This window comes from Sinocyclocheilus anshuiensis, unplaced genomic scaffold (assembly GCF_001515605.1).
Source record: "Sinocyclocheilus anshuiensis isolate Anshui unplaced genomic scaffold, SAMN03320099.WGS_v1.1 scaffold841, whole genome shotgun sequence".
NCBI classification, from domain to species: Eukaryota; Metazoa; Chordata; class Actinopteri; order Cypriniformes; family Cyprinidae; genus Sinocyclocheilus; species Sinocyclocheilus anshuiensis.
This window is the reverse complement of record NW_015557108.1, coordinates 62,201-74,951: the sequence shown is the minus strand read 5'-3', so window position 1 is coordinate 74,951 and position 12,751 is coordinate 62,201. Positions and strand designations below refer to the sequence as shown.

At 41.4% G+C, this 12,751-nt stretch overlaps 3 protein-coding genes and 1 pseudogene across 3 annotated transcripts in view; 3 read left to right on the top strand and 1 right to left on the bottom strand.

Moving 5' to 3' along the window:
• The window catches only part of LOC107677665 (kinesin-like protein KIF1C), a 19,813-nt gene extending 18,857 nt beyond the window's left edge, over window positions 1–956 (top strand). The window contains 1 exon segment of the mRNA XM_016472662.1: window positions 926–956. Within this exon segment, the coding sequence (XP_016328148.1) occupies window positions 926–956 (31 nt within the window).
• Window positions 957–1,144: 188 nt separating this feature from the next.
• Window positions 1,145–2,843, top strand: LOC107677675 (kinesin-like protein KIF1C). The gene has a single exon (XM_016472676.1). The coding sequence runs from the start codon at window positions 1,289–1,291 to the stop codon at window positions 2,057–2,059; it is 771 nt and encodes a 256-aa protein (XP_016328162.1). The 5' UTR covers window positions 1,145–1,288; the 3' UTR covers window positions 2,060–2,843.
• A 3,555-nt stretch (window positions 2,844–6,398) lies between these two features.
• On the top strand, window positions 6,399–10,658 carry LOC107677664 (platelet glycoprotein Ib alpha chain-like; annotated as a pseudogene).
• Window positions 10,659–10,940: 282 nt separating this feature from the next.
• The window catches only part of LOC107677677 (proteasome subunit beta type-6-like), an 8,535-nt gene continuing 6,724 nt past the window's right edge, over window positions 10,941–12,751 (bottom strand). Inside the window, exon 6 of the mRNA XM_016472678.1 lies at window positions 10,941–11,159. Within this exon, the coding sequence (XP_016328164.1) occupies window positions 11,032–11,159 (128 nt within the window). The 3' untranslated portion in view covers window positions 10,941–11,031. The remainder of the gene's footprint in view (window positions 11,160–12,751) is intronic.

The window sequence follows — 12,751 nt, the reverse complement described above, 5'->3', positions numbered from 1 at the left end:
AGTGAAAAATTTAAGGGGGTCTGAATACTTTCCGTACCCACTGTATATGGCATATATATGCAGATGTCCCTATCAGTGGACAGGGTAGAAATATGTCAAAATAGATGCTAGTGCACTGATTTCAGAAGCACCATCAGTGATTTGATTCTGGAACTGGCCTGTCTTTATCTGGAGAAGTAGGAGAAATTATAATTTTATATATTTCTATATTATATTTATATATTTGCCCCGTATATCAAAGCCTCGTGCATAGCGCTCTAACACGATGTACTTTGTACGTTCTTTGCGTGGCCATGCATGCTCCTCTCCAATACTGTGACCCAATTATGACAAAATTATACCCCAAAATATACTTTCATGACGATAAAGTTCCCAGGATTCTACAATGTCTATTTTAAAATCATATTTGTATTAAGTCTCTGCATTGTTGCGGGAGAAGCATTACTTCTAATTTGGCCAAATAAAACTTGTTGAAATTGAATTTTTTTTATATCAATTTGTGCAGTTTTCAAATGTTTATTAAAGGTGCAAAAAGTCATAAACAAAAATCTGAAAAGAAGTCGATATTTTACTTTTTTGGGCAGCAATCTGTGTGTACGGTTCTAATTTCAATTTTGGTTTTTATCACAGCATTTAAAAATACAACAAGCTTTTTTTTTTTGTCATGGTTAAAAAAGGACAAATGAATGGATGCAAAAGTACATGGACATTTCAAACACTTTCAGTCCTTTTTTTTAATTTTTTTGTTTGCTTTCTTTGTTTTGATATTCTTATTTTTTGTTCTCCAGTTTTTCTTTTTTGTGTTTCTTTGTTTTTTCTTTCTTTTTTGTTTTTCTAGTTTTGTTTCTTTTTCTTTCTTTTAAAATTTTTGTTAATTGTTTTCTTTTTGTTCTTTAGTTTCTTTGTTTCTTTCCTTCTCTTTAAGGCCAATAAACCTTCAGACTTTAAGGCTTTAAAAAAACAACAACAACATTCTGACATTCTGAGATTATCTTGACAAGCCTTCTAGTTAAAAATGACAGTTTTGCAGAATTTTGCAATTCTGCATCCTTTTTGTTACATCAATTCAAATTTGAATCAAATTTCGAAATTCAGTTGGAATTTAAAGGCATTCTCAGCTCAATTCTGAGTGGAGTCGGTAATGGTTGACATTATGTTTGTGTAGGATGATGATGATGATGACGAATCAGAGGAACTGCTTGTGAACGGCCATCAGGGGCGGGGCGATGACCCGGATGGGCATGGCCCTCTGGAGCCCCTCCCTAAGGAGGAGCGAGTGTCACGGCTGATGGAAGAAGACCCCGCCTTCCGGAGGGGCCGCCTGCGCTGGCTCAAGCAGGAGCAGATGCGTCTGCACAACCTGCAGCAGCAGCAGATCACCAAGCTGCTGCGCAGAGGGGGCGGAGCCGGAGGCGGGGCCGGGGCCGGGGAGGGCGTGGTCCACCTTCCTGGAACGGGACGCTTCATTCCCCCTCAGGACTGCAAGCTGAAATTCCCCTTTAAGAGCAACCCACAGCACCGGCTCTCCTGGGGCCCGAATGCATCCGTCACTCTGGACGATCTCAAGGATGAGCGCAACGAGGGACGAGGCCCCGTCCCCGGCATGCCGTTACTTCCTCTACCGTTCCAAGTGCCGGTCGTCATGCGCGCGCCCTCCCCCAGTCGCCCATGGCAACCTCCCCAATACGGCAACGGAAACTATGGCAACGGCAATCCGTTTCCTCAGCAACAGTGGCGCTACAGGCGCAACTCACTGGACGGCTCCACCGTGCCTGGCAACCAGGGTTACTATAGCAACGGGCACCACAACAATAGCGGCGCGCAGCATTCGGGACGCGGTCACTATCGGCGACAGTCGCCGGGTCCTTGCGCGCGCGGGGAGGGGGCGTACGCACAACCGTACATCAATCATCAGTGGCCTGCTTTCCAGGCTCTACCGCACACGCTTTCCGATCAACAGCGCGGCAGAAACCAAAAACCACATGGCTACATCACGCCGCCGCGCATGAGACGGCAGTACAGCGCCCCCGACCTGAAGAGCAAAGAAACGCCCGTCTGATGTGTGCGCGAGTCCGTCGTTTTACTGTCCTTCACTTACGATGTCATGAAATACAAGCCGTGTTGTTTTGATGGGTTAGTTAACAGTCTCGTGTAGCCAGACTATCAGCAGAGAGTTCATTCTGGCCAAGAACCGCCCACTTTTGACAGGAAGAGAGTGTTTGAGTGACAGTTAAGACCTGTTCGCGACGAGAGAGAGAACTATGATGATGAAGGTTTAATATTCGCTCTTAAGGTGAGCGCACATTTACTGTAGTTCTGCACATTTTTGCAGGCGAAATGAAGTCGTTTTAATAGGAATCTACGCGATTGGGAATTTCGCATGAGAGCGAAAGATTTCGCAACTGGTTCAAGTTGGTCTTGCTGCGTTGACCAACAAAAACTTGGGATTGAAAGTGATTTCTTGGATTGTAAGAGACAATGATCATTTTTTTCGTTTGCGAAATTTTGCCAAAAATTTGCAGATGTGACCTTGCTTTAAACAGTGTTTTATGTATCAGTACACTTTTGATTATGGACAAAATACTTTTTTAGTTTGTTACATTTTGAATATGTTTTGCTAATGTAACCATCACTTAATTAGAACTCCACATCACAACTATAACGATTAGTTCCGCACATTTTTGCAGGTGAAATCAAGTCGTTTTAATAGGAATCTACGCGATTGAGAATTTTTCGCGGAAGATTTCCCCACGCAGATTTCACAACTGGTTCAAGTTGGTCTCGCAAATTTGCTGCATTGACCAACAAAAAGCTGCTTGGATTGAAAGTGATTTCTTGGTTTGTAAGAAACAATGGACCTTTTTTTCCGTCTGTGAAATTTCGCCAAAAAAGCAGTCATTTATGTATCCCTACACTTTTGATAATGGACAGCCGGCTTTTTTCAGTATGCAAATTTTTGAACAAGTCCGCATCACAACTATAATGATAATGACAGAGGAACGATATAATTGGAATCACTTTCAAAACAATGTTTTTTCCAGTTGATGGACGACAAAAACATTGACAGCCAATCAGAATCCATCCGAGCTCGAGCATTTAAAGCGACAGACGACAAAACAGCAGCGCTTACAATAAACAGAATGTTATCGTCCACTGGTGAGCACGCTACTATCTCTATCGTTATAGTTATCGTTCTTGGTGTGAACGGCCTTTAGTCTTGTGCACACTGACTCCTGGTCATCCAATCAGACTACAGCTTGTGGTTTTTGCAAAGCTCTCATTATTTTAAGTGCAATATGCATGTGTGGGCGGTCCGAGAGTAGTTAACCCAAACTCTGTTCTCTGTCTGTGCGTTTGGTGTTGTTCAGGATCACGTACCTCCAGCAATGACTCGGCCCAGGACTAGTTGTGCATTAGTGTCCGTATGTTCAGCCTTAATGAGATGCCGATAACCTGAGATCACTGAAGGAAACGCCAGAGATCTGAGGAAGTTGGTTCTTTTGAACCGGTTCTTGCAAATGATTAATTCACCTGATTCAGAACGGAACAACTCAAAACACAAACGTTCTGGCTTCAGTACATGTTCAGATGCTGCTAGAATCATTTGACTCACCTTTCATCTTATTTCAGTCTTTCAACTGGTCTTTTCAACCAACTCAGCATTGCAGGAATGGTCTTTAGTGTAATAAACTGAGCCAGGTGATCAATGTTAAACTACACGAGATTTCATCACACTCGTCGATTCACAGCTCAGTTAACGAACATTGAACCAGAGCTGAAAAAACGCCCCCCATCACGGAATGACTCGAATCAAGAACCAGTTCATTAAAACTAACCAAATGATTCAAATGATTTGGAGGAGAGAAATGAGAAATGCACAAGTGTGTAGGGCTGGAATGAGTTTACTAACAGATGCTGATGGTGAAAGTGATGTGAGAGTTCAAAGGTCAATGCAAAGGACATGTGGAGTGAAGATGCAAGTTGTGTGAGTTTTAGAGTAGGTGTTTTTTTAGGATTGAAACTCAATCAGATGGCAGAAATATTTTGACTATTTATTCACACTCGTCGATTCACAGCTCAGTTAACGAACATTGAACCAGAGCTGAAAAAACGCCCCCCATCACGGAATGACTCGAATCAAGAACCAGTTCATTAAAACTAACCAAATGATTCAAATGATTTGGAGGAGAGAAATGAGAAATGCACAAGTGTGTAGGGCTGGAATGAGTTTACTAACAGATGCTGATGGTGAAAGTGATGTGAGAGTTCAAAGGTCAATGCAAAGGACATGTGGAGTGAAGATGCAAGTTGTGTGAGTTTTAGAGTTGGTGTTTTTTTAGGATTTCTTAGGATTGAAACTCAATCAGATGGCAGAAATATTTTGACTATTTATTCGGATTATGATTCCTGTGCCTTTGTGCCACAGACAGTGGTTTGATCCGGTTTGACGTTATTTTTGAGGCAGATTTAGATCAGTCCTGCTTGTGTGAGGCTGCACGGTGTCGTCATGGTAACTGCGTGGCAGGTGGGCGGGGTTATTAAAGACGTTTTCTAACCCTTCTGGACAATCTGCTGATTGTGTTTGATGATGACGACGTTCTTTTAGTTTCCTCTTCTTCAGTTTGATTATGATTGAATTGAGTAGTGTGTGTTTGTGTGCGAGGAGTGGATTTGCACAAACACACACTCATGCACCGTTCACTGTTCTGAGGTTGACTTTGACGTCGTTTCCAACACGATGATGAACCTCTGCCGCTTGTTTTTCTGCTCTTCTGTTGCTCTTTTTTGGTTTTGAGTTATTTTGGAGTTTTAAAGATGTCAATAAAGCACGCATATGTGTATAAAGACGACAGTTTCTAGTGTTTTTGTTGACAGAAGCTGCCCAGACAGCAGACAGTTTCGGCCCAGATCCGGCCCACATCTGGCCCGCATGGATTTCACATGGGCCAGATGTGGGCTGGATCTGGGCCAACACTATGTTGCTGTCTGGGTGGCGTCTGTAGCTCTTCAATATCTGACTGACTCTGTTGTTGTTTTATTATTGTTGAAGATGGGCGTTTTTCAAAACAATAAAGCTTAAAATGATCAAAACGGTTCAAAAGTCACGGGATCGTAGTTTTAAAAGCCTTAAAAAGACTGACATCCAACAGCGACATGTACTCATCTAGTCCTTGTTAGTAAACCGTTTACTACTCGGAAATATGACTTGACACATTTTACACTAATAATAACTGCTGTAGATTTCAGGCGTTATAGAAATGAGCGTTTCTCAGGAAACCCAAGGAGAGCTGATTGTGGGATGGATATGTGCTGGTGTGACAGCAGACAGTTTCGGCCCAGATCCGGCCCACATCTGGCCCGCATGGATTTCACATGGGCCAGATGTGGGCTGGATCTGGGCCAACACTATGTTGCTGTCTGGGTGGCGTCTGTAGCTCTTCAATATCTGACTGACTCTGTTGTTGTTTTATTATTGTTGAAGATGGGCGTTTTTCAAAACAATAAAGCTTAAAATGATCAAAACGGTTAAAAAGTCACGGGATCGTAGTTTTAAAAGCCTTAAAAAGACTGACATCCAACAGCGACATGTGCTCATCTAGTCCTTGTTAGTAAACCGTTTACTACTCGGAAATATGACTTGACACATTTTACACTAATAATAACTGCTGTAGATTTCAGGCGTTATAGAAATGAGCGTTTCTCAGGAAACCCAAGGAGAGCTGATTGTGGGATGGATATGTGCTGGTGTATGGAGGCGCCTGTGGTTTGTGTTGGACTCACAGCTCACAGCTCCTGCTCATTTACTCCAGTGGTGCTTTCTTTACCAGTGCTTTTACTATTAAAACTATTGCTTACACTTTATTTTAAGGCGTTCTTGTTCCAGTGTAATTACACATTTAAGTACTGAGTAAACTACATGTACTTACTGTACGGTTAGGGTTTGGTTACAGTTGCATGTAATTATGCATAATTAATTGTTATTATAACAGTAAGTACATGTAACGTGTGTAACAAAGACACCTTAAAATAAAGTGTTACCAAACTATTATTATAAATTATGCACAATGAGCATCTTTTTAGAATTTTAGTATCTCGCAAAAGAAATGTCTTTATCAATTTTTTTTGTGTGACATTTTCATTGTGCTTAAGAACATTTAAGCGTTCATTCTTAAAAGTCTCGTTCTGCAGGGAAGTAAATCATCTTAATTTAAAAATGTACACCACCGTTAAAAAATGTGGAATAATTAAGATTTTTAATGTCTCTTGTAGAGGTCGACCGATTCATCGGCACCGATAGTTGATTGGCGGAACTATCGGTTATCGGCAAAAATGAATGCCGATAGTTTTCCGGGTTGCGTCCGTTGCTGGAGTGGCCGATGCTGTTTTATGAAGTTCTAACAAGTGGTGACACAGTTTTGCTCAACAGTGTCTTAATATCCGGCAGCCTTCATCATGCCACACTTCATCATCCTGGTCTTCCTCCTGATGCGGAGCTTCATCGTCACGAGCAGCAGCTGTCAGAGCGACAGGAACCAGGACCATCGGCCCCGCGCCAGCTGCGTGAGTCAGGGACTGACAGCTGTTTCCCGCTGGCATCAACACAGACACACCGGTCCTGGTTCTCACTGGAAACCAGTTCACCTCTCTGTCCTGATCCATGTATTCTGGATTCACAGAGCTGCACGAGCTGGACCTGAGCCACAATCACATCAGCACACTGGAGCCGCCGGGTAAACAGAAGCGCATCAGTCATCTTACTCTAACTGTCAAAAACACTAGATTAATGCTAAATGCAAAAATTAAATAGCAAAGTGTGAAATTCAAAATGTTGAAAAAAAATGCAAAATGCTAAAATTTCAATAAAGATTAAAATGCAAAAAATAAAAAGCAAAATTAATGCAAAATGTAAAAAAATAAAATAAAATAATGCAAATTGTGATATTCAAACTAAATGCAAAAATTTCAGTGGAAATTAAAGACATTATTAAAACATAAAAAAGCTAAATGCAAAAATTAAAATGCAAAGATCTAAAGGCAAAATTAAAATGCAAAAGTTAAAGTGTGAAATTTAAAATGCAAAATAAATGCAAAAATTTATGAAAATTCAAATGCAAATACTAAAAAGCAAAATGCAAAATTAAAATGCTATTTTTTTTATTATTATTTTTTAATTTTTAAAACAAGTGTCTTTATGTTTGTAAGAAGTTAGGTTCTTGTGGTTTACAAAGTTTAGAGTATTAAAACAAGTTACAGCACAAGTAAATTTTGTAGATTTGGTTTTGTATTTTATTAATTTGTATTTTTCATTATGATGATAACATTATTATTTTCTGTTATAATAAGCCTTTTTATGGTTGTAGATTTAGTCAAGTGCTTGTTTACACATGAATTAAACGGCTCAAAACTTTCATTCTGATGTGATGAGAGTCTCAAACTCTGTTTCTTTCAGGTCCAGTGCTGGAGAAGCTGAGCGTCTTGCGTTTGTCTGGTAACAGGTTAACTGGTTTGGGAGGACTGGTGTTCTGCTGCGCTCCCAGTCTGATGGAGATCTACTTAGACAAGAACCAGATTCGTTCCCTTCATGACGGCACCTTCAGCGAGCTGCCGCGTCTGGAGGTCATTAACCTGTCTGAGAACAAGCTTCCCGCGCTGCCTCCGCGTCTCCTGGAGTGCGTCTCCTCCAGCGGCCTGAAGACCTTCGACTTGGAGAATAACAGTGTCTCGCTGATGCCCGACCGCTTCTTCTCGTCCAAACCCGAGCTGCCTTACGTTTACCTGACCCACAATCCCTGGCTCTGCAGCTGTGCGGTCAGTTACCTCCACAGCTACCTGAACGACCAGGAACACAACGTCTACATGCACGACGGACCAAACGACATCGTTCCTGCCGCCGACTCCGTGGTGTGTTCTGGACCAGCTCACCTGCTCAAACGACCCATCATTGAGCTGGAGGAGAGTGACTTCTGTCCACCAGATCCACCAACTCCAGCCTATCCTCCACCCTTCCACCCCAGAGGAGACCAGGATTTCAGACCCACTCATGTTCTTCCAGATTTCAAACCAAATCTTGAACGTCCAGATACTGGATCATCTTCTGAACGTCCAGATACTGGATCATCTTCTGAACGTTAAGATACTGGATCATCTTCTGAACGTCCAGATATTGGATCCCCTTCTGAACGTCCAGATATTGGATCCCGTTCTGAACGTCCAGATATTGGATCCCCTTCTGAACGTCCAGATACTGGATCCCAGATATTGGATCCCCTTCTGAACGTCCAGATATTGGATCCCCTTCTGAACGTCCAGATATTGGATCCCCTTCTGAACGTCCAGATATTGGATCCCCTTCTGAACGTCCAGATATTGGATCCCCTTCTGAACGTCCAGATATTGGATCCCCTTCTGAACGTCCAGATATTGGATCCCATTCTGAACGTCCCGATATTGGATCCCCTTCTGAACGTCTTGAACTTGCTCCTCATCTTACAGATCTTGAACCCCCTCCTGATTTTCCAACAATCTCAGTAAAACCAATTTCCAGCACTCAAACGCCGATTGCTCCATACCACACCACTATAGACGCCCACCTGCACGATTCCACCAAATCCTGGACCTCTATTGAAAGGTATTGGGTCACTGAGACCTGGACCAAAATCTGGTATGAATTCTGGACGGAGTATTTTATCTTGACTCCAATGGCCAATCCATATCTTCCCTCTCAAGACGCCACAGAACCAACCACCTGGAAAACCGACACATCCCAACCCACAACCAACTCTGAACAGCCAACCACCGCTCCAATTATTGCCAAATCCCAAAGTCAAGCTACTGGCCAACCAGAACCACACACAATCACATTCAACACCAACTTTGGACCAATTATTGGCCAATCCCAACCTCAAAGTACCACCCAACCAGAACTGCCCACGATCACGGTCCAAACCACCAGACGGGAAGTGTTTGGACGTTTGCTGCCCTGGTGCTGGTGGCTGTTTGCTGGTTTTCTGTTGCTATGTGTACTTTCCGATCTCACTTCCTGTTTCCTGTTCCTTTGGCTCCTCAGAAACTACTTCGTCGTCTACCGGTGGCTCAAGCATCACGTCTCGCCCTCACGGGTCACCCTGCAGGCGTACAGACGAATGAGGGTGAGCGCGTGAGCTTTTTACCTCTAGAGCAGCTCAAAGACGCTCAAGCCGTGTTCCGGAGCGTCCTCTTCATCTCCAGAGACGAGCAGCACCAGACGAGGGAGACCGAAGATGTCTCTTCTGTGATAGAGCTGGCGAGAGATAAGGAGCGAGCGCCACTGGAAGTGTTCAGGAAGACGCTGCACAGAGTGATTAGCACAGAAGAGGAAGCAGGCGGATGGAGGGAGGAAGAGGAGCGCGGGGCGAATGCGCGATACAGCCTGATCCTGAGGGCGGAGAGCGGAGGAGGGGGCTGGTTGGGGAGTGGGCGGTGGGGGCGTGGCCTGTGAGAGGCCCTGCTCTCTGATTGGCCAGCCCTTCGCAGTCGCTCTGAAGTGAAGCGCTGCTGGATGTAATTCGGTCTCGACCATCAGTTCAAAACTTTCTAGTATTACTAGTTGGTTCAAGCCAGTGAAGTAATAATAAAAAGTTCTTGCTCTTCTCAGCTAGAAACAATGGAATTGATTCACTGTATTTCACTAACTATAGGTAACCTTGCAAGTACATGTCAACTAATAGCCATTAGTGTTAGTGGATTGTTACCAAATGCTTGGATACAATACACATAAACCTAAGATCATTTATTCATTGCACTAAAATCACCAGTTCAAAATGACACACCATCAAAGTATTGCCATTTCAAAATTCAACTCACACATTACATCGGAGTTGAGTGTCTATTCATTTCAATGATCTAACTATCAATTGATACAACTGCTCAAAATGCTACATAACTGTTGCATTACTCAATATGCATAGTTTTTTAATGAAAAAATGATGAACAATATGACACGTTTAGATTATGAAAGTGAAGCGACTGAGTATGTTCAGGTATGATCAGTTTCAAGATGCCTGTTGTTGGGGGAAACGTAACGTTGTTCTAAGTATTTGTTTTTCCTACAGTAAATGTCTTTCTAGCGGGTGATAGAGCTGGACGCTGATGAAAACCATTCATATTTTTGGATGAGGCAGGCTTTAACCTGGCCATGACATGGAGGAGAGTTTGAGAGCGGCCCAGAATGATGTTGGCTGGATGTGATTTTGAGGGACCCAGAATTACTAGATTTTGTTCAATGATTCCATTGTCTGCACTTGTCTCTCTAGTCTGTTACAATGATGTATGAATGTGTAGAACCATAATGAAAGATGCAGCATGTGTTTTGAACAACTGTATTTAATGATTGTAGAGTGTACTAAAACCACACAGTCATCTTGTGTGTGGGTGATCTAATGTAATGTTCATATATTTCATAAGTTATTTGAACCAATGATTCTTCCAATGCAAGGCTTCTTTAAAGACATGAAGGCAGCATGTAACCTTTTGCACATTGGACAGCCTGTTACAAATAATGACCGTTTTGTGTCTAGAGTTTTAAAAAATGACGTCAAGGTTCTAAAATTGGTGACAAAATTATTGTAAAAAACTATTTCTATAGTGCCTTAATTTAATTTCAAAGCAGCTTTGTAGCAATAAACAGGGAAAAAAAAACTGCTAATGCTGTAAAATTAATCATGAGACTAATTCAATTTCAGCTGTAAAGCAGCTCTATAGAGTCATTCAGTTCAACTCAACCCATTCCACTCAAATCAATTTAAAGGCGATGCAACTGTGTAACACACAGACTTGCAATATATTGATTGAAAAGTTTCAAACAGACAGTTCTACCCCAAACACAAACGTCAAAGCAAAACCCTTCATTTCATCAAAATATTTGGATTTTGAATCATCTGTCAATAAATCAGTCGGACACCAAAGAGGTGGACCGAAGTCTTGTTTATTGGAGCTCTGTGTGACAAACATCTAGAGAAACACCCTCAGGTTTTGCTAAAGCACAGATCAGATTCAGACGGTGGAGAACTTGGGTAGCTGGTTCCCGAGGATGGCCTGCCGCTCCACACCCTGCTCCGAGATGACCGCCAGTCTGACCACTCCACCGCTGGAGCCGTCCCTCTCCATGGCCAGAGCCAGCGCTGAACACACACACACAAAAACCTTTGCCAATCATTGGTTCAAATCAATGACTCAAAGCACGAATGCAAACTGCCAAAAAGAGGCTTATTTACGTCACAACGGTGAACCCATAAACCAGTGTCTAGATCAGTTTTACACATTTCTAGGAAACAACACATTTGTATAATAAAACTTTATATTAATAAATAGTCACTTATTGGCCTGATTAACCAAAACCCCTGTTAAACTAATTAAAGCAAGCACTGAAAATTAATAAGATATCACATATTATACAGAGACTTCACATTTAATAGTATATGATTTGTTAACTGTTGGGGAGTAACTAGATGCATGTCATTTAATTTCAAAATAAACGTAATTGTAATCTGTTACGGTTGCTAAAAAAAAAAGCGTTGGCGAATTGAATTACAGTTAATCATGATAATGTTAAGAGTTACAAAGAGGGTTACATTTGAATATTTACACACGCAAACAGATCTAACTGATTTCTTTCCCAAATTGCATTGACTAAAATATTGCTGTGCTAAATTAAAAGATATATTATAATCTCAAGTGAAGAAGCATTTTGAAAATCTGATCGTAATCAGCCTGGTTTAAATGTTTGAAAATGATTAACAGTTGAAAACATTCATCAGAATTTATTTACAAAAGTAACCAGAAAGTAATCAGTTACATTATTTCAATAAAGTACCTGAAATAGTTACATTACTAACTGCATCTGTAACCGATTATATTTCCACAGTAACCTTCCCAACACTGTTAATTACATTCAACAGATTCCAATAAAACATCTGAAATTGGTTTGTAAGTGTGTTTTCATGCATGTTTTGTCTGAGTTTTCATTGCACTTACACCATTTTAACCAGTGTGTGGCGCCGCAAAACACTAAATCCTTTTGCAAAGCGTTTGGTTCAACTGATTCAAAGTTTCGAAAAACCTTAAATTTGCAATTTAGAGATAAAAGAATCCAAATTGTAATGGACAAGATGCATATTCAAGAAGAAAAAAGTCCAAATTTTAAGATTAAAAAGTTGCGGTTTGGCTTGAGTTTTCACTGCGTTTCCACCGTTTTCACCAGCATGTGACACAGTGAATCATTTCATGATCCAGTTGATTCAACTGACTCAAAGTTTTGAAAAACCTTAAAATTGCAATTTAGAAATAAAAAATCTAAATGATCACATATTTGAGAAAAAAAGTCCAAACTGAGTAAAAGTTAAACCTTTGAGAAAAAAAGTCAAAATTGTAAGATTAAAAGTTGCAATTTGGTTTCAGTTTTCATTGCATTTATACCATTTTGAAGCTTTAAAGTCATAATTTAAAGTCTAAATAATGACTTTTTCTAAATTATGAATTGTGAGATGGTTCAACTGATTCAAAGTTTCGTTTTGAAAAGCTTCATTCCTCCCATCACTACTGCATATGTGTGTGTGTGAGTCTGTGTGTGTGTGTGTGTGAGTGTGAGAATGTGTGTGTGAGTGTGTGTGTGTGAGAGAGTGTGTGTGTTTGTGTGTGTGAGTGCGTGTGTGTGCGTGCGTGTGCGTGCGCGTGTGTGCGCGTGTGAGTGCGTGTGTGTGCGGGCGTGTGCGTG

Bases quoted from the DNA above. Each gene is read 5' to 3' on its own strand.
- LOC107677675 (XM_016472676.1), top strand. From the start codon at position 1,289: ATGGAAGAAGACCCCGCCTTCCGGAGGGGCCGCCTGCGCTGGCTCAAG.